At 48.6% G+C, this 26902-nt stretch overlaps 10 protein-coding genes across 10 annotated transcripts; 7 read left to right on the top strand and 3 right to left on the bottom strand.

Moving 5' to 3' along the window:
- Positions 1-124: 124 nt before the first annotated feature.
- Positions 125-4617, top strand: N7462_007885 (uncharacterized protein; the record flags this gene model as incomplete). The annotated part of the gene is made up of 3 exons (XM_057079603.1): positions 125-457; positions 521-2002; positions 2101-4617. The coding sequence occupies 3 exons, from the start codon at positions 125-127 to the stop codon at positions 4615-4617; spliced, it is 4332 nt and encodes a 1443-aa protein (XP_056932273.1).
- Positions 4618-5795: 1178 nt separating this feature from the next.
- Positions 5796-7520, top strand: N7462_007884 (uncharacterized protein; the record flags this gene model as incomplete). Its single annotated transcript, XM_057079602.1, has 3 exons — positions 5796-6227; positions 6286-6358; positions 6427-7520. The coding sequence occupies 3 exons, from the start codon at positions 5796-5798 to the stop codon at positions 7518-7520; spliced, it is 1599 nt and encodes a 532-aa protein (XP_056932272.1).
- A 1087-nt stretch (positions 7521-8607) lies between these two features.
- Positions 8608-9841, bottom strand: N7462_007883 (mitochondrial 37S ribosomal protein mS35; the record flags this gene model as incomplete). The annotated part of the gene is made up of 2 exons (XM_057079601.1): positions 8608-9218; positions 9283-9841. The coding sequence occupies 2 exons, from the start codon at positions 9839-9841 to the stop codon at positions 8608-8610; spliced, it is 1170 nt and encodes a 389-aa protein (XP_056932271.1).
- A 221-nt stretch (positions 9842-10062) lies between these two features.
- On the top strand, positions 10063-10741 carry alg13 (N-acetylglucosaminyldiphosphodolichol N-acetylglucosaminyltransferase catalytic subunit ALG13; the record flags this gene model as incomplete). The annotated part of the gene is made up of 3 exons (XM_057079600.1): positions 10063-10369; positions 10423-10561; positions 10621-10741. 3 exons carry the CDS (start codon positions 10063-10065, stop codon positions 10739-10741), a joined length of 567 nt encoding a protein of 188 aa, XP_056932270.1.
- A 957-nt stretch (positions 10742-11698) lies between these two features.
- N7462_007881 (actin-related protein ArpA) lies at positions 11699-12978 on the top strand (the record flags this gene model as incomplete). Its single annotated transcript, XM_057079599.1, has 3 exons — positions 11699-12466; positions 12542-12856; positions 12916-12978. 3 exons carry the CDS (start codon positions 11699-11701, stop codon positions 12976-12978), a joined length of 1146 nt encoding a protein of 381 aa, XP_056932269.1.
- Positions 12979-14229: 1251 nt separating this feature from the next.
- N7462_007880 (fungal specific transcription factor domain-containing protein) lies at positions 14230-14808 on the top strand (the record flags this gene model as incomplete). The annotated part of the gene is made up of 1 exon (XM_057079598.1): positions 14230-14808. The coding sequence occupies one exon, from the start codon at positions 14230-14232 to the stop codon at positions 14806-14808; it is 579 nt and encodes a 192-aa protein (XP_056932268.1).
- Positions 14809-15950: 1142 nt separating this feature from the next.
- On the bottom strand, positions 15951-17759 carry N7462_007879 (alkyl/aryl-sulfatase; the record flags this gene model as incomplete). The annotated part of the gene is made up of 1 exon (XM_057079597.1): positions 15951-17759. The coding sequence occupies one exon, from the start codon at positions 17757-17759 to the stop codon at positions 15951-15953; it is 1809 nt and encodes a 602-aa protein (XP_056932267.1).
- Positions 17760-18011: 252 nt separating this feature from the next.
- On the top strand, positions 18012-19796 carry N7462_007878 (phthalate transporter; the record flags this gene model as incomplete). Its single annotated transcript, XM_057079596.1, has 7 exons — positions 18012-18214; positions 18268-18307; positions 18359-18487; positions 18555-18672; positions 18724-19087; positions 19145-19606; positions 19673-19796. 7 exons carry the CDS (start codon positions 18012-18014, stop codon positions 19794-19796), a joined length of 1440 nt encoding a protein of 479 aa, XP_056932266.1.
- Positions 19797-20986: 1190 nt separating this feature from the next.
- N7462_007877 (DUF3602 domain-containing protein) lies at positions 20987-21481 on the bottom strand (the record flags this gene model as incomplete). The annotated part of the gene is made up of 1 exon (XM_057079595.1): positions 20987-21481. The coding sequence occupies one exon, from the start codon at positions 21479-21481 to the stop codon at positions 20987-20989; it is 495 nt and encodes a 164-aa protein (XP_056932265.1).
- A 4292-nt stretch (positions 21482-25773) lies between these two features.
- Positions 25774-26627, top strand: N7462_007876 (alpha/beta hydrolase fold protein; the record flags this gene model as incomplete). The annotated part of the gene is given in 5 exon segments (XM_057079594.1): positions 25774-25824; positions 25900-25941; positions 25958-26233; positions 26280-26495; positions 26544-26627. 5 exon segments carry the CDS (start codon positions 25774-25776, stop codon positions 26625-26627), a joined length of 669 nt encoding a protein of 222 aa, XP_056932264.1.
- Positions 26628-26902: the final 275 nt, after the last annotated feature.

Raw genomic sequence — 26902 nt, 5'->3', positions numbered from 1 at the left:
GTATCACTGATCTCTTGATACTGATCTAGTCTAACCGTCAGTCTCAACTTGGTAAACGGTTGGGTGCACGGCTTGCGAAAGCCGGTGCAAACCGGCTGTTTAATACATTCAGACCTGCGCCGCAATGTCTCATTATGGGAATGATGGGCTGTCGGGGTCTGATGATCCCAATGCCATGGTTTCCCAGCCATTGAGGGAATTTGAGAATTCCAATCCTCAGGAAGCGCTCTCTAGCCCCCCGTGGTCTGAATACAAGCCCCGACCAACCCTAAGACCAGTCATCTTCGATATCAACCACCCGTCTTCGTTTGAAATCATTGTCCCGAAAGTGAAAAATCCAACCGATTACGAATATCTTCCAGGCCACTTTGCAGTAAACCGCATCTTGCGTCGAATCATGGATAATCCGGACAAGCCTTCATACACCGTTCTTCTCAAAAGTGGAGAGCGTGAAACTGTGAGATATTGCGAAGCCTGTTGACTTCATGTTCCTATCTGATGGTTTTTGGTTTGTCTCCAGATGTCGTCAGATCGCCTGATGCGCCTCGAGAATAGCACACAAGCTCTGGATGAGTTCAATCCAGTATCAGACTCGGACGATGATCTCCTCATAGTCGGCAGACAGCCTAGCTCGCACCGTTTTTCACTTGGTGGCGATGGAGTCGGATCTGATTACGAAATCCAGTTTTCAGGACGCCGAAGCATACGACCGCGGCGTGCCGCTACATCTGGCATATACTCATCCTTTTACACAATCAAGAATGGCGAAGATGAGAGCGACGATGGAGAGAATCTTAGTTCGGCCGATGAACTCAATCAGCGTCACCCCCATAAAAGACGCAAACCGAGACAAGGACCCAGAAGAAGGACCCAGAAGATTCCGACCGATGATGACTATTCAGAGCCACCCAGAGGACAGCGCATATCCACTCGTGAAAAGAAAAGTCTTCGGAAGAATTTGCGCGAGCGATTGGAAGATGATCTTTCCGAGGCCGAGAGCGATGTTCCAAGACAACAGAAATATGCAGGGGCAAGAGAAGTTTTCCGAGAGATTTCGCGTGACGACGAGTTCAGACAACGACATTTTGCATCTTGCTCTAGTTGCAACTTCTACGAGGATGATCCGGAGAGAGGACTGCTTGTCTTTTGCCAGGGTTGTAGTTCCTCGTATCATCAGGCCTGTCTTGGACCTCGAAGCAGCCGCGATCACCTTGTGACAAAAATCGACGATGGAGATTTCATTCTTCAATGCAAACGGTGCCTTGGCATTGCTCATGCGAAGCACGATGTGGCTCCTCACCTGGGTTGCTGTGCAATCTGCAAAGAGGAAGGTCCGATGTCTCAGCCCCTGCGCGAGCGCCTCTCTTCTAAGGAAGAGCAACAGCAGCGTATTGAAAATGGTGGGACAGATCCTGTCACTTCCGTGGACATGGCCCGCATCAACAATCTTGACAGCATCCTATTTAGATGCACTAGTTGTCAACGAGCATTTCACATCGACCACCTCCCCGAGGCAGAGGGCCAAGACCCTGTGGATGTGTTTGAAAAATATGCTGTTCATTGGCAGTGCCAAGACTGCTCTCGTGCATTGACTGAAATTGAAGAACTTGTTGCGTGGCGACCTAGAAACTCGGATCTGAAAGGCTCTACGATTCCACCCGCCGAGGTTATCCCAGAGACTGACAAAGAATATCTCATCAAATGGAAGACAAAGTCCTACTTTCGCTGCATTTGGATGCCTGGAGACTGGGTCTGGGGTGTCTGCAAAGCTGCCATGCTTCGAGCGTTCTACGCGTCCACGAAGGCCAAAAAGCCTATTTGGACCACAGAGGAAGCGATTCCCGAAGATAACTTGCGAGTTGACATTGTTTTTAGCGTTCGCGGCTCCGAGGATGCAGAGAACTTTGAAAATGATGAAGATTTGGAGGGAATTGAAGAGGCTTACGTCAAATACAAAGGCTTGAACTATGAGGATTCTGTTTGGGAAACCCCCCAGATCCAAGTGAGACTGCTCGATGGGAAGATTTCAAACTCGCTTATGATGACTGGGTGTATCGGAATGCAATAGAACCTCCAGATCGGAAAACACTCAAGAATCAGCTCGATGCTATTCGGACTCTTGACTTCGAGCGCGACTTGGCCTTGGATATGCAGCCTGAACTTGTGACAGGCGGTGATCTCATGGAATATCAACTAAATGGCGTGAGCTGGCTGCATTACATGTTTGTGAGACAGCAAAACGCTATTTTAGCGGATGACATGGGCCTTGGCAAGACTATCCAAGTCATAGCTCTTTTCGCCACCCTCATTCAAAAGCATCACTGCTGGCCGTTCTTGGTTGTTGCTCCAAATCCAACGGTCCCAAACTGGCGACGAGAGATCAAGAAGTGGGCGCCGGCAATCCGAGTAGTCACCTATTACGGTACTGCTTTTGCACGCAACATGGCTAAGGAATACGAAATGTTCCCTGAGGGCACTACCAAGCTCCGCTGTCATGTTGTCATTGCTTCTTACGAAAGCATGGTTGACGAGGAGGCTAAGCGAGTACTGTCGAGAATCCGCTGGGGAGGCTTGGTTGTCGATGAGGGTCAGCGTCTGAAGAATGATCGATCACAACTCTATGAACGCCTCTGTCAAATGAAATTTGACTTCAAAGTCCTCCTGACAGGAACACCTCTCCAAAACAACATTCGAGAGCTGTTCAATTTGATTCAGTTCCTCGATCCGGAAAAGGATGCTGACCAACTGGAGCAGCAGTATGGAACCTTGACAACGGATAATATCAAGTCTCTTCACGAAATGATCCGCCCTTTCTTTTTACGCCGTACCAAGGCTGAGGTCTTGCCGTTCTTGCCCCCCATGGTTCAAATAATCATCCCAGTTTCAATGTCTGTCGTGCAAAAGAAATTGTACAAATCGATACTGGGAAAGAATCCTCAATTGATCGAAGCAATCTGCAAAAGACAGACAGGCCAGCTCAAGAAAACAGAAAGACACAACTTAAACAACATTTTGATACAACTTCGGAAATGCTTGTGTCATCCATACATTTACAACAAGAACATTGAGGAGCAAACGCATGATCACCAGTTAGCTTTCCAACAGTTGGTGGATGCATCTGAGAAGTTGCGACTGCTACAGCTAATGCTACCTAAACTTTGCGAGCGTGGACATAGAGTTTTAATCTTCAGTCAATTTTTGGAGAATCTCGACATCGTTGAAGATTTTCTCAGTGGCATCGGTCTCGAATACTGCCGCCTTGATGGGAGGTTGACCTCTCGACAGAAACAACACCAGATTGATGAGTTCAACAAGCCCGATTCCCCATTCTTTGTTTTCTTGCTATCGACTCGATCTGGCGGTGTGGGTATCAATCTTGCGAGTGCCGACACTGTCATCATTATGGACCCAGACTTTAATCCCAAACAAGACATGCAAGCACTGTCTCGGGCCCATCGTATCGGTCAGCAGAACGTCGTCCTTGTTTTCCACTTGACAACAAAGGGCTCGGTCGAAGAAAAGATAATGGAGAAAGGCAAAAGAAAGCTTGCTCTCGATCACGTGCTTATTGAGCGTATGGAACATGATGAAGATGAGGAAGACTTGGAATCCATTCTTCGTCACGGTGCTCAAGCTTTATTTGACGACGATGATTCTGCCGACGTGCATTACGACTCCGAATCCATCGATAAACTTTTGGATCGTAGCCAGGTGGAAAAGAAAGAGCAAATTGAGCCGCAGACATCAGGCCCTTCCGACGGCCAGCCGAGGTTCAGCTTCGCGCGCGTGTGGCAGACCGAACGGGGCACTCTAGAGGAGGTCACCGAATCTGAAGAAGCTACCGTCGACATCACTTTCTGGGAGAAAATATTGCGAGAGCGTCAACGCGATGCCGAAGAAGAAGCCTACCGGAATGCCGAGGGCCTCGGTCGTGGAAAGAGAAAACGAGCCACGGTCAACTACCAAACGATCAGAGAAGATGATGATGTTATGGATCTCGATGCCCCCGAAACATCACCAGTCAAGGCGCGAAACACAGGCGACAGTGATGCCGAATTCCAAGACTATGAGGGCGTAGATGACATGGATTCCGTAGTGGGAGACGCAACTATGGGTGCGATAACTATTTCTCAGGCAGAATCAAAGATACAACCCTTCCAGCGTGCCATCATTCCACCTCTCGAGCTCCCCTTGACGTTGGACGGTACAACAGATCTCCCTCAGTGCATCGCTTGTGGCCAACATCATATCCTTGGCTCCTGTCCCCTCAAGCAAGCAGGTGCTGAACACTGTCCTCTTTGTGGCTTGGCACATTTTGGAAAGCACCGCTCTTGTCCCCACCTCCAGTCTGAAGATCAAGTTCGGCGTATGCTTGAAGCATTGGGGAAAAGTACAGAAAACCCGAAGCTTGTCAAATTGGCGAGAAAGTATATCAAAGGAATACTTGGTCACCTCAACTCACGAGACCGCAAAATCACCGGACAAATGCCCACAACTCAAGTTTCACCAGGATTGCTGCAGGATTCTGCTCTTCCGGCATCTTCTACTCCCGTTCATCAGCGCAGAGGAGACCAAAGTGAGCCCTCCTACCAGAATCCATCTCTTTCGTGGCAATAAAAATCTTCAAAAACCAATCACATTGCTGTCCCTTGCTTTTCTCTCAGCTATATCAATCATATCACATCTTATACTGGTTTTACTCATTGACATGGCTTGAAGTTGTGGGCCTTCTGTCGTCATCACGGCGAGGATGGGCAGCCAGGGGGGCATAGAATGGGCATCGTATTGCATATGGACGTGGTTTGTCATTTCCGAGCCGTTCTACAACTACAAGTTAAAGGTTTACAAATTCAGTGCCGTGCATCCTGCCTTTCTCATAATGATTTATGCATGATACCCCGGACTACACACCAATACAATACCAATTGATTTTGTTTATTCTGCTATCTTATTCATGTAAAGCATGCTGGTATGAATTCACCTTAACGCCGTCATCGGGAAGATGCATGTCTGTAAATAAAAAGATGTTCTAGAAAAAAAACTTATCGAAATATCGTGGCTGGCGATTGCAGCCAACCGGCAAGGTGCATAGCCAACCGGTGAATATCCGGCCAACTGATGTGAAATCTTCATAATGAAGTAGTTCTTGTCTACTCGCCTATCCTAAGGTATTTCAGCATTAACTCTTTCTGAGCTCGATACCCGATGATACACTTCATCTCTATCATCGATGCCTCTCTTATACGGTTTCCTTTGGCTACACAGATTCGGGTTCTATGGTCTAGCCTTTCTTCATCTAAGAAAGTGATCTTCCAAAAGAACCCCTTTCTCTAATATCGGTGACTACTAGGTAGACCACGGCCTTTTTTTGTCTTCAATCACAATCTAGCAAGCTGCAGCTGACAAAAAAAATACTTCATCGTTTGCCTATTTATCATCTAGAAAATCAAAGGAAAATAGCGGATCATGCGTAAGCGTAGGCATTCGTCTAGAAAGCAGCACAGAGAAAGGCAGCGCTCTTCCGTGACCCGCTAAACCAACCGGCGCAATTGCTATCCTTCAATATCACAAAAAGTGAGGTCGCGGTTTCAACCTCCATCTTTTCATCTCCTCGCCTTCTTTTCTTCACTTCTCAATTCCACCCTTCTTCTCCTATCCTTTGGAACCTTTCCAACCTTCGAACCTCTTCCTTTTCATCCTCTAATTTGAACCTTCTCCCCCTCTACTATTCGATCACTTCCTTTACATTATTTCTCAGCTTCAAAATCGATATTTGTACCTGAGTTGACTTCATGATGAGCTCTCAGGCACGTCCCTCTTTCTTCTGCACGCGTCCCAATGGAGTCCTCACCCCTCTAGTTGCGGTAGATGACCTTCCTTCTCACATCATCATCCGTGGAGTCTCCCGTACTCTCACTGCCGGTGATACTCAAGGCATGACTAGTTGTGGTGTTGCAGCACCTCGTTCCGAGCCATGGACTATTGACGGAACTGTTCCTCCCGTTCAAGGTGTTGCGAACGAGGATGACCTTGCTGAATTGCAGGCTGTGTTGCTGAAGATCATGGCAGATGACAATATTGCCTCTCATCTTCGCCTATCCATCAAGGACATCCTGTACCGGGGCTTGAACTCTTCCTGGGCTATTGAGGGGCCCACTGTCAACCCTATGACGGCAATTCAGTCGAATATCCCTGGCTACTATGGAAATAATGGCAGCCACAAACATGTAAACCTTATGCTTTTCAAAATATATCATGAAAGAGACGACTGACTCTCATTTGCAGCAGGCTTATAACAGCAAGAAGGAGTATTGCTCTTATTGGATTCGTCATGGCGAATGTGACTACCAGCAGCAGGGTATGTGATTTCACTCAGAGATCTGATACAATGACTACTGTGCTAAAAAAAATAAATACGGACTGTAGGCTGTCTCTACAAGCATGAGATGCCAACCGACCCTGCGATGCTCGAGAAGCTTGGTCTCCGTGATATTCCTCGTTGGTACCGCGAGAAGTTCAATGTGGCCAGCCTGCTGCAGCCCACTTTTGGAACTTCACGTACTCAGCTTCAACTGCCTCCTCCCGTTGAACAGTCTGCTCTTAAGGCCATCCAGTATCCTGTTTCAACCAACACTGCCATTGCCACTAACAGCAACAATCACAACCCTCATGCCCACCGCAACAATCGCTACAAGTCTCCTCGTGGTGCTGGCTTTGGTGCGGGTAAACCCCGTCGCAACTCGAGCTGGAATAGAAATGGACAGCGCAGTACCCTGGCTCAGACTGTCACCACAAACAGCAACGAAACTCCCGAGACTTCCACAGCATCCCCTTCTGCCAGCGAGAATTCTTTTTCCATGTCAGAGGGTGTGAAGCTTGATATCATGTCAGTCAACTACCGTGACGATGCTCCCATCTCTGCCCCCGGCGCTCAGACTTCCGGCACCTGTGGTCACAACCCTATCCAAATTGGTACATCGCAGCATATTCTGGACAAGGATGGTATGGCCCATGAGACTACCATGGCTGATCGGCTTCTGAACCTGACTCTCAAAGACTTCAGCTGTGCCATGGACAAGACCGCGGAGAAGAGTACCTTCCGTACCAAGTCCCGTCGACTCTTTGACTTTGGATCCGATGGTGGAGTGAAGCTTCCTCGAGAGGAGAAGAATGCCTCTGCCTTTGATCTGGTCAATGGGAATCTTAGCAGTGGCTCCCACCATCTCAAGCCAACCATGCCTAGCTCTACTGCCAACAAGGATACTGCCGTCATCCCCCCGGTTGTGAACTCGGCTATCCGCGAGCTTGTAGAGACAAGCGACCCAATTCGTCGTGATGAGGTCCTTCTCAACTGGGGCCCCATTGGCGAGCCTGTTCAGCGTCCGACTTGCGGTATCTTCAGCGAGTCTTGGATCCACCCCGATATGCATTACCCTCTTGAGCCTGTTGAGCGTCCCCAATCTGTTCAGACCAGCATCCATGATGATGCTCACTTCAACTCAAAATCCGATGCCCGTTAGAGGACATCATACTCCCTTGCGATCCTTCCTGGTGTTGCCATCTTTGACCATATTGTGCGAACTCCAGCTAGAGCTAACTTGATCTTCTCTTGATCTACGCCATTTATGTTTTGCTCTACTGGGATATCATTTACTTCCCTATTTCAATATCGCCAGATTGCCAGATAAATTTATGTGTGTTATGATATACCGAGTTATCTGGCAATTGAACTACCACGGCAATCCTTCTCGCTCAAAAGTGTTTCCGATGTGCGACGCCATCCAACGAAGACCAAGGATTTGTGCAGAACAAGGAGATGTTTGAGAGAGTAGATACGGCAGTGGTGTGATGATAATCCAACGATGACGAATTTCGTTCCTGGGGGACGGGTGCCGGTTTCATTCGTGCGGCCAGCCCTGTATTCCCTTTGCTTTTCTTTGCTCCCCCAATTTTACCCCTTTGCTTTTTGTTTTTGATCACAACTGTTCTGCATGCTCTTCTGGCAGAAGGGATTTTGTGTAACTTTCGAGGAAACGAAATATCCGCCTTGCAAGGGCCCGCATAGTCGTGAATGTGCCGAAAGATAACCTACTTGACTTGTGTCTGCGAAGGCCTTTGGAACCCTTCTCCAAGGGATTCAAAGGCTGGAACAAGATCACTGTCTTTTCAGATAGCCGCATTTGCAGGACATGCCATATTATTATTACTCATAATCTATTATTACCGTCAATGCTGCCAGTTCTGGCATTTACTCTGTAATGTTGAATATATAGACCTCGTAAGCACCCACGCATTGGAAACCGCATGGTGTTGATTGGCCGCTGTGGACTTCATGATCTTGCAAGCATTATGTGCAACAGTACAGGAAGTATAGATACCAAATCCTTCAAGGAAACAAGAAATGCCCTTTAAAATCACCCTTGAATGGTAGCGAGACACTGATGAATTGAAATGAAATGGTTATTGTACATCAAGAAAAAAAGAAGCCGATTAGACCTCCCACAAAATGCGCCCGCGCCTCGCAAATGTTTGATTACAGTTGCCCAACACATCAGAGAAAAAGATCATGCAAAGCATACTTATCTATACATTGCCAACCCAAGCCTCTCACCGACGCACCGGCTTTGACGGCTTCTTGGATGACCGTGCACCAACCTTCACAGCAACACGCTCCCGTTCCTCTGCAGCGCGCGCCTTGAGGGCCGGGTTAAGCTCGGGAAGAACTTCAATCGCCTCGGAGACAATCCGGTTACCATTGATAATAGCCTCTCTCGCCTCTTCGGCATTCAGTCGTTCGGCACGCCGGGCGGCTAGCTGTTTCCGGCGCTCTTCGGTCATTTTCCATGACTCCGGGAATTGGGGACGGAATTTGGGCTTGTGGTGACGGAGATCGAGTGGAAGGTCCGCGAAGGAGTCGCCACTTTTAGCCTCTTGAACAAGAGTGCTGACAACATCGGCAAGATATCGCTTATTCTGTGCACGGGAGGGGAATTGATCCGTGGACATCTTGACGACGTCGGTCTGGGGGTTGTAACGGGGACCGACCAGCTTTAGAAAAGTCTGGCGCTGGGTTTCGGTAAGATATTTTGGTGTCAAATCGCGAGATGCAAGCTCCACGACAACCTTGGGTTCAGCCGGGTGGCGTTCACCCATGTAGGTAGTATAGCGGAAGCGGAGGATGTGGTTTTCTGGAGGGAGAGTAAACGGTTGCGCGAGTTCTGATTTACGCTAGGTTAGCAAAATTAGGCTTCCAATAGAAAGCTAGATCTTTGGCTGCCTTACTGCTCAGCATTGGCATATCCCATGCTGTGATACGCGCGTATTCTCTCATCTCGCGATGCAATTCCATCTCGGCATGGGCCATGGAAGTGATCTCGTCATCATTAATTTCTTCATCGCCGTCTTCGACTTGCGCCAGCTCGTCGCCATCATCCTCGGCCCAGAATCCAAGATTCTTAGCCCGGAGGTCTTCGAAACGAATGTCAGATTCCTTGTCGATCTGATTGACCTTCCGCTCAAGCTCCGCGAAAGCCTCCGATCGCTTCCCAATGTCATTGAAATCGGCGACAATCCGGCGATTCTCAGCATCAAAGGCTGCACGATCTTCAGGCGACATCAAATCGTACATAGATCGTTCCTCTTTGGTGAGAAGGTCCGGCGAGTACTCGGGCATCGACGGGTAATCTTCCGCTTTCAATTCCTTCGGGGGAGGAGGAACTACCGGGTCTTCATTCACGAATCTGAACGGGGAGGCGGAGAAAGACCGAGCAGGCGTAAAGCTCGAGGCCCTTTGGGCCCATAAACGGGCCGGGCGAGTCAATGACCGGGCGACACAAGCCATTGTTGAGGGCGTGCTGGACAGATAGGTTGCGGAACACCTTTTTCGATGTTTTCCACTCCCAGAGTCCGATACACGCTAAACCTAATTTGGGATCACACGTGATGTGTCGTCTGGCCGGTCCGCGCCTTCGAGATGGCAGTCCATCACCATTCATCGGCTTTTTAATTTTCTTTCGAACATCTCCTATTCCTTTGAACCTCTAAGGAGGTCCCGCGCCGATAATGAAACTTTGTTTTGTTACCGTGGGAGCCACTGCTTCATTTGAGAAGCTCGTTCAGGAAGTGCTCCACGATCCGTTCTTGGCGGAGCTCAAGAAGTACAAATTCACTCATCTGATCGTTCAGTATGGCAAAAATGGCCAGTCGATCTTCGATAAATTCACTTCAGAGCACCTACCAGGAACTAACAGCCTGCTGGGTATGGATGTTGCCGGGTTTGATTTCAAACCTGACTTGACCACATACTTCCAAATGGCGCAGAAGAACCCTTCGAAGTCGCAAGAGCTTGGGCTGATCATCAGCCATGCCGGTAAGATCTCACATCTCCAACCTGTAAGAAAACTTTCAATTGACTTTCAGTAGGTACCGGTTCCATCTTGGCTGCTCTTCGAGCTGGCTTGCCTCTGATTGTTGTCCCGAACCCCGATCTTGCAGACAATCATCAAGAGGAGCTTGCCCTTGAATTAGCAAACTATGGATATGCAGTCAAGGGATCGCTTGAGTGAGCATATAAACTGTGTTTTGATGTGTTTCAAAATATATATCTGACTACTATGATAGGAATATACCCAGCACTGTTAGCCTGGCAGAGATCCGCCGAGAACAAGCCCCGTACTATCTAGATACAGATGAACGCAACTTGGGTGCCCCGTTGTCTGACCAGCTATCATACCTAGATTGAAATCCAGGATGCTTCCCCGAGAAAGTGCTCGAATACCCGGCCAGGTAATGAATCTTAGGGTAGGATTCTCTGAAATTACTTCATTCTGACTTTTTGTAGGAGAGCAGAGCTGATGCGATTTATTCGATAGGCTACTCAGTGCATATTGCTTGGTAATGAGGCCCGACATTTCCTGATGTCTTTACTTCCAGCTATGTGCACCATTGGACAAAAGCGAGGCACATAACACAAATACCCTAGGGTGCCACTGGCACACCTACATGACCAATTACATCCATAACCTTGTCTGTTAATAGTGATTCCCCTCTTTTTCTCAAAAGACCACCATAGCAATGCTTCCATATAATGGCATCACTACTTTGCCCTATGGGAACAGGCTGTATAGAAAACTGATTTCTGCTAGCGGGTAGCTTTTTAGTAGTAGAACTGAGAAGTATCTAGAAAAGACAGAATTATTGCTGCGTACAGAAGGGTCTGAACTTGTCTGCTCTTGCGAAAGCATATTATTATTGAACTTCAGGCTCCAACAGTGCTTGTGCACAATCATTTCTGTTTTTTTAATTCGGTTTCTATGACCATTTTACAGCCTTGTAGGAATGAGCAAGACTCATCTCTTTTGACCCTTCGTGATTTTTGTATGTTGGGGAGATCAAGACCATCAGGGCCGAGTACTTTCTTTGTGGAAGTGGATGTGCCTCCGCCGGGAACCACCATTGGCCCAAGCTTCTTGTTGACAACTCCCCGTCGCGCAGCCGCAAAAACCTCCACTCCTAACGCCTGCGTGAGGTGAACCCTGCACCATCATCTGAGACAGTTCAAGCTCTCCTGTCTTTGTCGCCATTCCTGATATCCCGAGTCACCAATTCCTAGGCCGTGGGGCCGTTTCAAACACCTTGCGCCTAAACTTCCGACTCCCGTCCTCCGAGACCTCCTTGTTCATTCACGCAATCCCCCGCAATGGCTGAAGCTACCCTTCACAACGTGCCAATTGTCATCGACAATGGCAGTGGGACCATTCGTGCTGGATTCGCAGGCGAAGAAATCCCATCATGTTATTTCCCCTCGTTCGTCGGTCGTCCCAAACATCCCCGGGTGATGGCCGGCGGTCTCGAGGGTGACTCGTTCATCGGTGCTCGCGCCCAAGAACTCCGGGGGCTGTTAAAAATCCGCTATCCCCTTGAGCATGGTATTGTCACAAATTGGGATGATATGGAATCCATCTGGCACTATGTCTACGAAAACGAGCTCAAAACCCTCCCTGAGGAGCACCCCGTATTGCTCACCGAACCACCGCTGAACCCTCGCGCCAACCGCGACATGGCCGCGCAGATAATGTTTGAGGCATTCAATGTGCCGGCATTGTATGCGTCCATCCAGGCTGTTTTGTCTCTCTACGCGTCCGGACGCACCACGGGTGTGGTCCTAGACTCCGGAGACGGTGTATCGCACGCTGTGCCCGTCTTTGAGGGTTTCGCTATTCCCAACAGTATTCGCAGGATCGATGTGGCTGGACGAGATGTGACAGAACAAATGCAGTTGCTCCTACGGAAATCTGGCCATGTGCTGCATACTAGTGCCGAGAAAGAAGTGGTGCGGATGATCAAAGAGAAGGTCTGCTACGTGTCCTTAGACCCAAAGCGCGAGGAGAAGGAGTGGATGAACAACTATCACAAATCGGAAGCCAAAGCAGTCGATTACACCCTGCCAGATGGCCACAAGATCAAGGTGAGTTTTGCTCGTGCGACACAAGCGTAATCTATAACCTCTGGCTTGACGTTCGTCTAATTACTTGCTATATAGATCGGTCAAGAACGCTACCGCGCGCCCGAAATCCTTTTCGATCCTGAACTCATCGGTCTGGAATACCCTGGTGTGCACCAGATCGTCCAGGACGCCATAACACGCACAGACCTCGACCTGCGAAAATCGTTATACCTCAACATAGTGCTCTCCGGTGGCTCAACCCTGTGCAAGAACTTCCCAGATCGTCTGATGCGTGAGATCAAGCGATTGGCTGTTGAGGATATGAAGATTCGGATCTCTGCACCGGCGGAGCGCAAGTATACCACCTGGATCGGTGGTAGCATTCTTGCTGGTCTGAGCACCTTCAGAAAGGTATGTGAAATATTGAAACATATCCATCGAATTCGTCCGGAGCTAACATTTTATCCAAGATGTGGGTGAGCGCCGACGAATGGCATGAGGATCCAGAGATCATCTTCAAGAAATTTGCCTAAAGGACTGATATTTCCGACTGGTGACAAGGCCTGTGGCAATATCTGAACCTTTTTTATTAGCCCCCTCTCAACAACGATCTCCCAATGCACACATACACTTTATCACAACTTTGCCTCCAATACAACTGCAAGGTTGCCGCCACTTGAAAATCAACATTCCTCATCCTCCGATGAGAAAGGGAAAAACGCACTCAGACCAGATTATCAACTGTGCCAAATAACCATTCTGTGTTGGCTACAATACTACAAACCAAAGCGATCTGTGATTACTTTGAAACATATTCAATCCAAGTACGCATCTCTGCGGCTTTTGATACCCCCTTTCCCATTGTGTCTTTCTATCTCCTTGGTCCATACCTTGCTTATGTGACATGCTATGTTTAGCTCCTGGCTAGCATGCTCCATGCTTTGTGCAAATACAATTTTTCTTCTTTTCATCTTGACTCGGAATTTGCTGCTGGCACAGGATTGTATACAGGCGGTGCTACATACTATGAGGCGATATTTCATCTTAAATGAATTTTTAGATATTTTCAGCTCCCTTTACCTAGATCGAGATTCTGGTAACCATAATTGAGGGAAGAGTATGACGTCTTGACTGGCTTTGGGTCACGCTTTCCCCGTAAGCTTTGACAACGCTAAGCCTCGGCTGGTTTGGATGCGGGGACGGGGATGCTGTAACCAACGGAGAAACACGAAATGCAAACGCCGTCGTATTTCCATGAATTTGCTGGTCAATTGCTCTTATGATCAACCATTGGATTCATGCCTGAAAAGCAGAAACAGCCCGATCGGGCGAGGATTGTATGCATGCACTGCCATGCTCGGAAAGTACTTGTCACCACTCGCTCAAGGCGGCTCGGGGGAAACAGGGGCTGACCATGAAACAGGTACGGTGCGACCTCGGAGATCAAACAAGTGAAGTCTGCAGCAATTGCAAACGGCGCCGGCAAGTTTGTCGGTCAGTCTCCAATGTCTCGCTAGCAGACTTCTTCGATTACTGATTGTTTTCACAGGCGACGCGGTCGCCGATCTTATGGGACCAGAAGTCACAGTTTATTCCCAGGACACTTTGAACCTTCTCTTTTACCTTCAAATGACGACCATAATGCTAGGTCAAAAGACCATGGACAACTGCACTCACCTGAGTCTTGGAATCAGGATTTGCAGGATGTGTACCAGGCCACCAAAATATCATGCGAGCCTCAGGCCTTTGTTGGCGAGGAATCATTCATGACTCCATTAACCAGTATGCAAGTCAATTTCGTGCCAGAAACAGTCGTGCCAGAAGGAGTTGGCACCTTGCGGAGCCAGCTCTCTCGGGATATTCTGCACGCTGCGAATGCCACATTATTACCACCGAAGGCTCAAATCCAGGCTTTTGCCGACTCCTACTTCCAGCACCTTTACCACCGTGCTCCAATTGTGGACCACGAGGACCTAGCTGTGGAAGAACCTTCTATCTTGTTAACACAGGTCATTTGCCTGATTGGCTCTCTTCTGCGGCACCCGGGGATTCAATCCACCGTAGAAGAAAGTGAACAGTATTATAACAAGGTGAAGGCCTTGCTATATACTAATTACGAGAGAGATCCGAGATTAGTTCTCAAGGCTCTCTGTCTTCTCGGGTTTAGGAACATAACACCACCGAAGGTGATCAGTTTGGACTGCTCCTGGCATTGGATTGGAATGGCAGCGCGTCTAGCTTACCAAATAGGTCTTCATCGCGAATCTACCTATTCGCAACTAAAGAATCCGGGAAATGCCCGAAGGATCATGTGGTTTTTGTTTGTGAGTTTCTACTTGAAGATTATCAGTCATCTTGGCTAAGTATATGTTTTCAGGTTGAAGACAAACTACAAACAGCTTGCTTCGGACGGCCTTCTATACTTGAAGGCGCCGGGTTTGACGTACAACTACCCACCCTTGAGGATTTCAGGTGCACAAATCTCCAGGCCGAGATCTTTATTGAGTACACTAAGCTCAACATTATACTGGGCGGAATGGTGGACCTTGATAGTCGAAAAAGTGAGGTATTACAGGAAGAGGTTAGTAATGTGAAAATGTCCAAACCTAGTAATGGCGATCTCTCATTCCCATTTTTCTAGTCCCTATCCATCCTGCGATCATTACAGCAATGGATCAGCAACATCCCCCCACGACTTCGATTATACGGTGGCCTTGATCGCAGCCCATTTAAAAGAGATGTCTACGAAATGCATATTAACTATTTTGTCTGCTTAATTGTGTTTTTTCGCATGTTCGGTCACTCGCTTCCAACACTTACAACATCAACCGCATCACTAGTAGCGGCGTCCTGTATCACTCGCCTTTATGAAGAAATACTATACCGCGATGAAGTCAACTACCTCATGCCAATTAACAATTGGTTCTTGATGGTAGGCTGCGCACCACAAATTCAACACAATGCAGCTTGCCAGGGCAAAGATCAGCTTTGTGGAGAGGAGCTTTCTATTTTAAAGACTTCTTTGAGACATATGCGACTTAAATGGCCTCCAGCGGGTGTTTTGCTAGACATCATAGATCGCATATGCAACAACGCTGCAGAAACCTCTCCATCTTCAACCGACGTGATAGAGGGCTTAGAGAATCCGCATTTCGCAAAAGAGCCTACCTATCACCTGCCACACTCCGACCTATTGAATGCTTTATTTCCTTTCCCGGGGTCATTCAGCCCGCGATTATCCCTGATCCAAGAGACCAATGATTCAAGTGATCAGACGGTCCTGGAAAGAATGGCAGAACTGGACGACTTGAACTGGATTTTCGATGAATATCATCTTGGATATCTTGATCCCCGCTCATTTGATAAGAATTCTTAGGAGGCTTACTTGAAGAATCAATCCCACTGGAAAACTGTATAATTTACATCATCTTTATCTAAAACGACTGTTCCGCTCGTCGGGGACACTCTTCCGTCTATTTACAAAAGATAAGGCCTACAACCAGTTTCATAGATGGCTGTTGTATCTAGATTTCGAACCCCACGGAAAGAATTGCAATAGCCTCTGGAATGTCTCCGCATCCCCATGAACAGCCTTGCCTTCTGGTGTCATCTCTCCAATGAGTATTTGACGGAGTTCCTCTTTGGTCACATCCAGGCGCAGTATAGCCTTCTCCGATGCTGGGATCTGAGCAGAGAGCACTCGGTAGGTCAACGCTCCGTTGCTGAGAATAAGTCTCCATGTCTCATTCAAATCTTTGACCCGGATATCGATGACCAGGAATTCGTCAGCTGCCCGTGGACCATCAATCTGTACCGAAAGTGCTGAAAGCCATTGTTCCACACTCAGCAATGAATCTAGCTTAGGCTTAGTCATCTTCGATGAGCCTGTATTTTGATTTTGGTTGATTTTCATGTCTTGCGCTCCAGTGAGGTAAAAGTTGCGCCATGTTCCATTTAATGATCCTTGTCCCAATTTAGTGAAAACAAAACCAAGCAGAGTACGAGCCCCATTATGAGTTGACTCCGCTGCAACCGCATGGCCCAACAGTGTAGCAGCGAAGCGCAGATCGCCATTGGAGGCATAATTCTCTGCTAGCTTGACAGCTCTGTCTACCCCACCCATGCAGTCAATATACCGTTTTGCTTCTTCGGTAGGAGGATGCTTCCACAGATTGACCGGGTTTCCATCAAACCAAGTCATATACCGCTGGTAAATGGCTTTGATGTTATGGCTGAGCGAGCCATAGTACCCTTGCAAATGCCAGGCATTATCAAGCGCTGATGGCAACTTCAGGACCTCGGCGATCTCAATTCCATTCAAGCCTTCATTCATCAGGCGCACCGTTTGGTCGTGCATAAAGGCATACATGTCACGTTGCTCGGTGAGAATCCTGATGATACCCTTCTGGCCCCAGGTTGGCCAGTGGTGACCCGCGAAGAGAACCGATGCTTTCTCGCCAAAGAGCGCAATGCTTTCATCCAGGTGGCGAGACCAGGCCTTTGCGTCACGAACCAATGCACCGCGCAGTGTGATGATGTTATGCATGCAATGGGTAGCACACTCGGAGATATAAAGGGCCTCGCTATCCGGAAAATAGAAGTTGAATTCTGATGGAGCTTCGGTTCCATTCACCATTTGGAAGATAATCCGAATACCATCCACACATTTCTCCTCGCCTGTTTTTGAGACTAGAACATTCGGCGGGACAAGTGACGTGGTACCTTGAGATGTCGCCAATCCCAAGCCGCATCCAACCTGTCCCTCGGCGCTCTTGGGAAGACTCGTTCCATACATGTATCTGGCCCGGCGTCGCATAGCCGGCCCGACATAGATATTTTCACTCGTAGCCTCTTCCATGAAGCCCTCTGGAGCGATTATCGGAACAGAATTCTCCGTGCCCTCAGGCAAGATGCCGCTTGCGCCGCCGAAGTGGTCCACGTGAGAATGGGAATAGATTAGGCCAACCAGAGGCCGATCACCGCGATGCTTCTTGTAAAGTGAGAAAGCTGCAGCCGCACACTCGCAAGATACTAAAGGGTCGATTATGATAACGCCTGTACGCCCCTCAACGATCGTCATGTTTGAGATGTCGAAGCCCCGCACTTGATAAATTCCCTTGGAGACTTCGAAAAGACCATGATGAGCAGTGAGTTGCCCCTGGCGCCAAAGTTTTGGATTCACGGTGTCAGGGCAGTCATGAGAGAGGAATGCGTAGTCTGTGAGGCTCCAGATCGTGCGACCGGCCGTATTCTGAATGATGCATGGCTCGATGGTGCCTAGGAATCCCCGGGCCGCGTTGTCAAAATCGGTCATAATGGCAGAGATAGATATCAAAGACGTATAAAATACTTTCTAGCTGAATCAACAAGGATAGCCACTCTTAAATGTGAAAGGTTTGCCGAGATAAGGTAGCTGTCTCGGCGTGATCTCGGTCCATATACCGAATGTACCGAAGTGGGCTCGGCATCCCCGCGTTTACCCCAGATTTTAAATTGTATAGATTTGCGCCGTAAAATGAGGGACACCCACCCCTTCAGTTTTGCTGGAAGAATCAATCCAGTCACAATGGATCTCAAGAAAATTCCAGAGCACATCGAGATGTCAAGTCGGTCTGATGAAAACTCGAACAATACTCAGCTCGGCTTCACACCGCGCCAACAGCGGCATATTGTTCATAAAATTGATCGAAGGCTTATTACGGGCCTTGGGTTATTGTTTGGTGTCAGTTTGATGGACCGTACTAACCTTGGAAATGCCTCAATTGCTGGGTATGGCTTCAGCATCTCTAATCAAACCACAGATCGGTATTGACACCCTTCAGGATGCAGAAAGATCTCAGTTTGGAAATGGGATCACGATATGTTTGTCTTCCTTAGCCACTCATATCTCAATAATTGTACTAATATTGCCAGTCTCTTGTTGTTCTGATCTTCTTTGTGCCATATGTTCTCTTCCAACTCCCGAGTTCGATCATTGTCCAGAAACTAGGTCCTCGGAAGTTCCTTGCGGGCATTACTTTTTTCTGGGGTATTGTGATGATGGTAGGCACCACCCATTTTGGATCTTTTGTTGCTGTTTATTTGTGCACATTGATTCTAACATGAGTAGTGTTTTGGTTTTGTTCGTGATTGGAAAGTCATGCTGGGGCTCCGCGTCATCCTGGGAACGTTTGAAGCAGGTCTATTCCCAGGAGCAGTCTACTTACTGTCTCTATGGTATCCTCGCTGTAAGCAAACATTAATTGCTGGGTAGTGAGCTCCATTACTGATGAGATCAGATGATGTACACAAACGCTATTCTTCCTTCTACCTCATAAGTACCGTTGGCGCCTCGCTCTCTGGGGTGCTTGCTTATGGCTTTATGCAGATGGATGGCCTTGGAGGGCTCAACGCTTGGGAATGGATTTTCGTCATGGAGGGTCTTCTCACTTGCGTGCTCGCCATTATTGGCTATGTACTGATCATCAGCTTTCCGCAAGATGCGCATAATGCGCATAACTTTTTATCTCGGCGAGAAATTGATTTTGTCCTGCAACGAATCAATCAAGACCGACATGACGTGGAAGATGAGCCGTTCAGTGCATCGGCATTCCTAAAGCCTGCTCTTGAATGGAAAGTTTGGGGGTTTGCCCTTATTTTCCTGTAAGTCTTCTTTCTGGCAGCTTTTAGAAACCCGAACAGCTCACTTTTGGCATGCAGATGTAGCACAGTGATTGCCTACTCCCTAGCGTTTTTCCTACCGATTATCCTCTCCTACAGGCTAGGCTTCAGTGTTGGGGTATCCCAAGTTCTCAGCACTCCACCATACTTTTTTGCTGGTATAGTTATGTACCTGGAAGGCTGGCTGGGTGATAAATGGCGGTGCCGCAGCCCTTTTATTATCTATAACGCGCTGCAGACAATTGTTGGCCTTTGCCTCCTAGAATGGGTAAACTCATCCGGCGTGCAATACTTCGCTATCTTCCTTGTGACAGCTGGGTGCAATGCAACGGTGCCTGCTGTCTTGTCATGGCAGGCCAACAACATCCGCGGCCAGTGGAAGCGGGCATTCTGTAGTGCGAGCATGATCACGTCTGGCGGAACCGGGGGCATTGTTGGAGCATTGGTCTTTCGATCTCAGGATGCACCGCAGTATTTTCCAGGGATTGTCGCGTCAATTGCGTATGTATTGCCTAATAAATCTTCTTTCTAACTCCATGGCTGATTCTAGTTCGTGCTACGATCCAGGTGCAATGTGGTGATCCTGATTGTGACAGGAGTTCTTACGGTATTCATGCACTACGAAAATCGGAAGGCGAAGCGTGGAATGGTCAAAATTGAGGGTCTGGTAGATTTCTATTACACTCTGTGATTTATATTCAAGCATTTGAGTCGTAGGCAGCAATAAGAATTTTGATCAATGCATCGACGTTCATAGAACACTCGACTAATATTCTATTCCACAAATCGAAAGACTGGATTGATCAGCGGCAGATTCCAGCCACGCCTTAAAACAGGCTTTATGAAAAACCCATACCACCAATTCAGTATAGTATTCCCCTAAACCTGTTCAAAATGTAGCGAGGGATCCAGCCAACTCGATTAGCGCTTGCACAGTCGAGATCCTGAGTCAGAGCGAGTGGCGGGTTCGAGAACGGCTGTCATCGCCTATTTTCGGTTACCCACGCTGTGACTCCACAGTACAACCTAAGAACGGATGGCGACGTTGCCATTGCCACAATTCCTGATTTTCAGTGCACAATTCACATAATCCAGGTCAACGGTGTTTTTTTTTTTTAAAAAAAAAAAAGTTACAGATCTACTAGGTAAAGAGAAATAAGGTTTTGGAGTGATTAAGAACAGCCTCAGGCGGCGTGCATTTCATTGTTAGGCCCAAGACTAGGAAGTAGTAGCCATGGCGCGGAGGGGGGAATCTGTTAAGCAGGAAACAAACAATAAAAGAGATAATACGAGACACAAAGAAATGCGGCAGAAGTTAAAATCCGCATATGGTAATCAAGGGAAAAAAAATACACGGGACTCCGTTGGACAATGCGACATCTTCAGAAACAGTGAAGTATGCTCCAAATGGCGCAATCCTCAGAATGCGACTGTGTCCGCATCGAAGCAATGACCAGATCAAGTGTCCGAAGCCAGAATCTGACGTGATGCAGGCTTAAAGTGGTCTAACCGATAAAGGTAAACCCCAAGTAACAAAGGAAACGCCGAAAGCTCCATAGAGGAATCTCTCAAGTTGAAGGGTGTCAAGGCATGCAAACAAGTAGGCGAAATGACGTCGCGGGGACGGGGGTATTCGGGTGAAACAGGTCGCTAGAACAGACAACCAGTCGAGACAGGCTGTTGAAAAGAATCGAATCCATCGACGGTCTTTGTTGAAAGACTGTCAATATCGTCCCCGAGATCTCTCTTTGGAAGTGACCGCGATATTAGAAAGCGAGATAATAAGAATCAGTTAAAGATGAAAGCCGAGAGGCGCAAAGCAAGAACTTTTTTTGGTGGTTGGTCGTTAAAGTCGTCATATCATGAAATAACCGATGGCGTCTATGCGGTGCCCTTGAGCTTTCCCCAGCCCTTCTCGAGGCCTCGGCGGGCCATGTCGCGAGCACGATCAGCCACCGAGCCGGAGCTGCTGGCAGTGTTGGTGCTGGTCGAGGAGTACTTGCGGCTGAGGCTCAGGCTGCAGTTGCTAGAGTCGTCACGGAAGATCATGTTGCCAGCGCCACCACGACCGACGTGGTAGACGGGAGCGGCACGACGGAGATCACGCTCGAGTTCCTCATCGAAGCTGAAAATTGCGCGTTCACTGCTGCTGTGGACGTTGCCGGCACCGCCACGGCCGGAGGTGAATGTCGATGGAGCGCGCGAGTCTAGGCGAGTCAAAGAAGCCGGGCCGGTGGCAGTACGCGAGTCGGTGGTCTTAGTATTCTTGAGGCTGATGACATTCCCACATCCTCCACGACCAGTGTAGACAGCTGCGCGGGTGGTGTGAGGCACCGAAGGGTGCGGCTCGATGACGCGGTAATTTGAAGACGGCATGATTATGGCTGTGGTTGATTCAAGAGTGATTGCAGAGTTTGAGATGCAGATGTTGTAGTTGTAGTTGTAGTTGTAAGCCGCAGCGCAACTATAAAGATGTCCAGGCCATGTGCGATGAAAGTGAGAAGCAAGAAGTAATCTTTTTAAAAAATGAAAATTTCTTTCAATTATGGAGTCGTTCCATGATGGCGGGGGGCCAACTTTTATAGATGGTTGATATTATTACTTGGGAGGGGCCATGGAGTCATTGAACCTGGTGGCCAGGCACGACATCCACGGGTCACACGGTGCAAAAGCTGGTGGGTCGTTGGTTTGCTGTGGGGTTTTTTTCGATTTTTTTTTCTTTCTCTTTTTTCATTTTTTTCCATGATTTTTCAGCTTGTCCACTTGGCGTCATGGGGCTTAAACCAGCGAGGGCCCGACCTATTTTCAGTGGCCAGGGGTGAGTCAGCATCCACTTGGGTGCTCCAGCAACACCCTAGACATCACGTGTTGCCTATGTGAGTGGCTTGCTGGGACCTTCCGTTTCCACCACTACTCCAACTAGCCACTCCACTTCTCCACCCACGGGCTCTCGCTGCTTTTACTCATTGCGACAGTGCAAAAGGTGTTGGACTGGCTGGACACGGACGGTATGATCATCTGACTCCGCGCAAGACCAATCAAGATCGCTCACACGTAACAGAAATTGGGTGGGCCGCCAATGAGCATTCACAGCGCCTAAAAACAGGGATGGCCAGCGGGTTTGGTGGGTGCTGGGAGTTTCCATTACCCCCAGGAAACCCTCAAAAAAACCTCGCACATCGTGCCCAGACTCTTTGAACACGCCGACTTACCGTTCACCGCATCCATCGTGGCCTCGTGGCTCAATGGACTTTTTCTGGTTGCTCACGTCAGGTGTGTTGAACACATTGCAATGGTCCACACAGGTCGTCCAAACAGCGGTGCTGATGAGAGCATGAGTTGTCAAATCAAGATCCCTAGTATGTACAGAGTATATTCGGATCTACTATGCATACACCAGAAGAAATATTGTATAAAGTATGGAGTGCATGGCTATGTACATGTACAGGTACCTCTTGAACGCCCACGGTGCCGCTCGGTATGTCGCCATAGACGGTAGCGCCCTACCCCGTATGACTACCATGACTGGTTGAGAATGCCACCGGCCATATTGCATCATCCCGGCCCAGCCGCGCGCTGTCTGTTACTTACTCATCCGGAGAAACCTGTCTCGCATTGACAATTTGAGAACATACCAGTCCTCGCTGTCGTGCTACAACACAAGCAACAAGGCATACTCATTTGGCCTGCAGGGTTCGCATCGTGAGGACCTGTGAGCACGCCAAACCCTTCATGCGCACACCATTCCACACAGCGATAGGCCAGCATGTCCTTCGCGCCGCGCCTCCATTTCGACCGTATTATTTCCGGTATACTACTCCTCCACCCGTCCTTACCTAAGTGGGCCAAAATGGATTTCAGGGGAGGGGTCGCCGATCTGGAAACGCACAATGACTCCATCGTCTGTGCAGACCAGCAAATCTGCGGGATAATTTCTCCCATGCGCGCAGGATCTGAGAACTGACTCCCCTCGCACCATTCGGTCGGCCCGGTCTAGGGCCAGCACTAGTTCACGCCGGTACCTGAGGCCTGGAAGATCATCCGCCTCAATAATTCACGCAGCCCCAATGTACTCCGTAGACCACACCCACCATGAACCTTACGGCGTTGAGGGAGGCAATGCCCAGAATGCCGAGCATCCCTTTACTCCTCTATTTCTGAGACTAGCCGTGACTACCGAATTGCCACACCACAGTCAGGATCTGGTCGGCATCATGCCCCCTGAAAGAAAAACCTGGATACCCGAAAATGGCATGGTGTTCCCCAGATCAAAGAGCCCAGTGGACAAAATTAAACCAAGTGGACAAGCATGACGAAACCGCCCTAAAAATTTGTGGCTCAAGGAAAAAATCTGCCGCTCATGGGACCTGGGAAACTTGAGTGGCCGACAGATCCGAGCCCGGCGCCACCCACAAATCAGGAGCCTACACGGCGCAACGTTCCTCTTTGGGTCATTTCTTCCCCAGATTTTCCTGTTCCCCAGACTCCGACAGGCGCTTTGCTTTGTCTTTTGGACTTGAGACTTGCTCTGCTAGGACTTCCCTGCGCAGCTCTCTCGGGCACGTCGCGATCACGCTATCTACGCAGGGGCCTGAATATGCACTGGTGCAAGGACCCCGTGATTGACACCACAGCCCCAAGAGGCGAGTTCGCGCGGGCCGCTTGGCCTCTCTTCCAATGTGAACCTCGGGAACCCCCGCGGCAACATGTCTTGCCCACACACATTCAGCCCAAGGAAATCATTCCGCCCCCTGAATGAACACATGGTCGGGCAGGAATGACCTCTCACGAGTCATGTGTCCAGTTTCAATCACTGTTGGAAAAAATGTTGGCGCCATCGGGGGTTCGAGGCCCAGGGATTCAGGACTTCGCATTCGAGAGTTTGAGCTACCTCGAATTCTTTCTGGCGCTAAGATGCGAAGACATTCCTGGCGCTCCTGTAGAAGCCCATAGAACCATTCTTCTCCCATCTTTCAACCATATTCATCAAGGGAATACGAATAACTCGCATGGACAATCCCCAATGCGGAATTAATTCACTCCAGTATACACCATCAGGGTATATTCTCCGAGTTCCCCTCATTCCATATACCACCGAAAAAGACAACCAGGGTACTCCGCACGCCATTCGGAGTACTCGGCGTATGCAGTACAGTACAAAGTAGTACAGGACAAGATGTCATGGAATCACGCTCGCCATCCCTTTCGAACGTTTCTCAAATCTCAGCCCCCCGCATGCATATGCCAGTGGAGCCAACCCAGGAGCCAAGAGAAGTCTCCAACATGGTATTATCTAATAGCGAGGAAAGATGACACATGATTATTCCCAGCCGGCGGTCTCGACCCCCAACCCATACTACCTTGCATCCGCCAACCAGTCATAGAACCTGGATGACGCAAGAAGCGCTCTTGATCGAGCTTTAGGCTGCGAGATCCCTTCTAGGCCGGACTTGCAAGCGGTTGCACGCCCACCGGGCCGGATTGCGCGAGTGCGCGATTTTGTGATGGCGAGCGTGCTGCCCTATCGCGTTTTCCGAGCATAACACAGGTACGAGGTATACGCCTGCGCTGCAGGTGCTGTCAATTGTGCGACGTTACGCATGTCTTTTGGGGGCTGGAGCTTAGCTCCGCGGGACTGCCAACCTGTCGGATCTTGTGCGAGTGTGTCGTTGATTGTTGGGAACGCGGCGACCAGGGTAGGCCACCAAGGTCAAATTGAGACATTTTGGATATAATCTCTTCGGCTTTGCGCACTTTTCCAAGCGTTGTTTGCATCCAATTGAATGTTGACAAATCAATTGGACCTGTAATTGCATAATTCATTGTTTTCTAACACTAGAGCAACCTTGAATAATCCTTTGGGGCTTACAAGTCCTTCTGTGCGTCGAAAATGGGTGACATGGGATCCATGACATGAAATTCTGGTCTCGACGTGGCGTTCTTGCTCAGTGGTGCTTAACTGCTCTCATTTTATCCGACACAATCTTCTATGTAACCATGTCACTCTTCATCACAATGTCACAATAAAGTCCTCATGAAACAAACCCATTGGGAGTGAATGGGTCAAGATTCCTGTCTTGTCATCTTAGTTGAGAGTGGTGATCTGGCTGAATTGCACACCTTACTTCCCAACACGGCTCGGGAGAAGCTGCTTTCATCTAAGCTAAGTATAGCTCCTGGTATCCTTATGACTTGGGCCCTGTTGGTACTCTCAGTCTTTCTTTGTTCGGCCTTGTCTCGCTCGAATTTCCGTCTCTGCACCGCCTCGACGACCTGTTACTTCCTCTCTTCTCGACTTTATATTCTTGCCAGCTCAAGGGAGCTACATATTCTGTGACACTAGTCTTTGCGGCTCTTTGCCCAGGGCTGCTGCAACACCGTCATGGGATTCTGCTCTCTAGTTTTCGGATGCAAGACTACGAGCTTCAAGGCCCGCTACGAACTGATCCCTAGCTGTGGTCCAGTTTGGTCATTCCAGAGCTGGATACATGCTGGTCTTGGCGCCGATAGCACGATGATAGGATGGAGACAATCATATTTTCACTAGCCTTTGCAGATCAAAGGCCACTGGAACGATGATGAAAATGAACTATAAGAGAAAACAGAAGATTCATCCTTCAACCCTCTTAACCAGTACAATACGCTGCGCTCGAATTCATGTAACAGTAATGCAACGGAGAGTCCATGGGCTCGGGAACAAGAACGTAAAGAACGTCCTTGTCTATTACCACGGTCTTTCTTTTGAGTTTTACTTTTCACGATGATCAAATGAGAATCTCATGATATTAATACAGGTAATTTGTCATTCGTACACCCCCGGTGCACATCGACTGCCGGTAAGACACACAGCAGTTACTCGAGTACAATGCCTCAGATTTCGCCGTGTTCATTTTGCAGCACTCCATCCTTGAATTGGAAAATTGTCCGGTTCAGCCGCAGCAGGCAGTAGAAGCACCCCGATATATCATCATGGACACAGGTCAGTCTCCGTCGAACATGCTCATCGGCGACGACCTCTGCCGCTGGCAACCTAGCACTGGCAGTACTTATCCATTTGTCGTATCCACATCCAACAATCGGCCCATTATATCTGCCTTCTCCGCTAGCAGGCGGCTTTTCATTCGGAGCGTGGGCAAGTGTCAGCACAGACAGAAAATCTTTGAAAGAAATCAAGTATGAATATGTGGTTTTGCCAGAATTGGGATTAGCAAATTGGCATATTGAGCATATAGTTGGTACACCGGATAACTGGAGTGAATCAGCTCGGGCTTCCGTAGAGTGGTGGGCGGACGCAAGGACCGAGCAATTATTGCTCATAGCTGGCAAGGATGAACTCTTACTCTCGTCGATAGAGTCGCTTGCTATTAAGATAAAGGTCAGCTCCGTGCGAGTATGCCCCCAGTTTCGTCTAATTGCATCTCGCTAGCTCCACCCTTAGGACTTATATCCCAATATAACATACTTAGCTGGCATTGATGATCCCCCTGTTGCACCAATCTACGTAGCTAGCGGTGCGAAGTAAACCCAAACGAGCTTGATGCTTCGGCAATGGTTGAAGACACCTCTGCAAGGCCTGCATAGAGGTCCGATACCACTAGAAGGAAATATTCATAGGTTGGAGTCCAGTCTTCTCCTTTCTAGTCAGACTTTTTTCCAGTTGGCCTATATTTGTCACCTGTGGGTCATACTTCCCCGGCTTCTATATAAATATAGAAGCTATACGTTGAATAATAGACAGTAGCTTCAAAAGTTTTTCCGCCTTTGCGCGGTACAATAGAAAGAATAGATCGGGAAACA

This window comes from Penicillium macrosclerotiorum (assembly GCF_028827735.1).
Source record: "Penicillium macrosclerotiorum strain IBT 26536 chromosome Unknown utg000007l_segment0_segment0, whole genome shotgun sequence".
NCBI lineage: Eukaryota > Fungi > Ascomycota > Eurotiomycetes > Eurotiales > Aspergillaceae > Penicillium > Penicillium macrosclerotiorum.
Note: the sequence above shows the minus strand (reverse complement) of the source record. Positions and strands in the feature narration are given on the sequence as shown.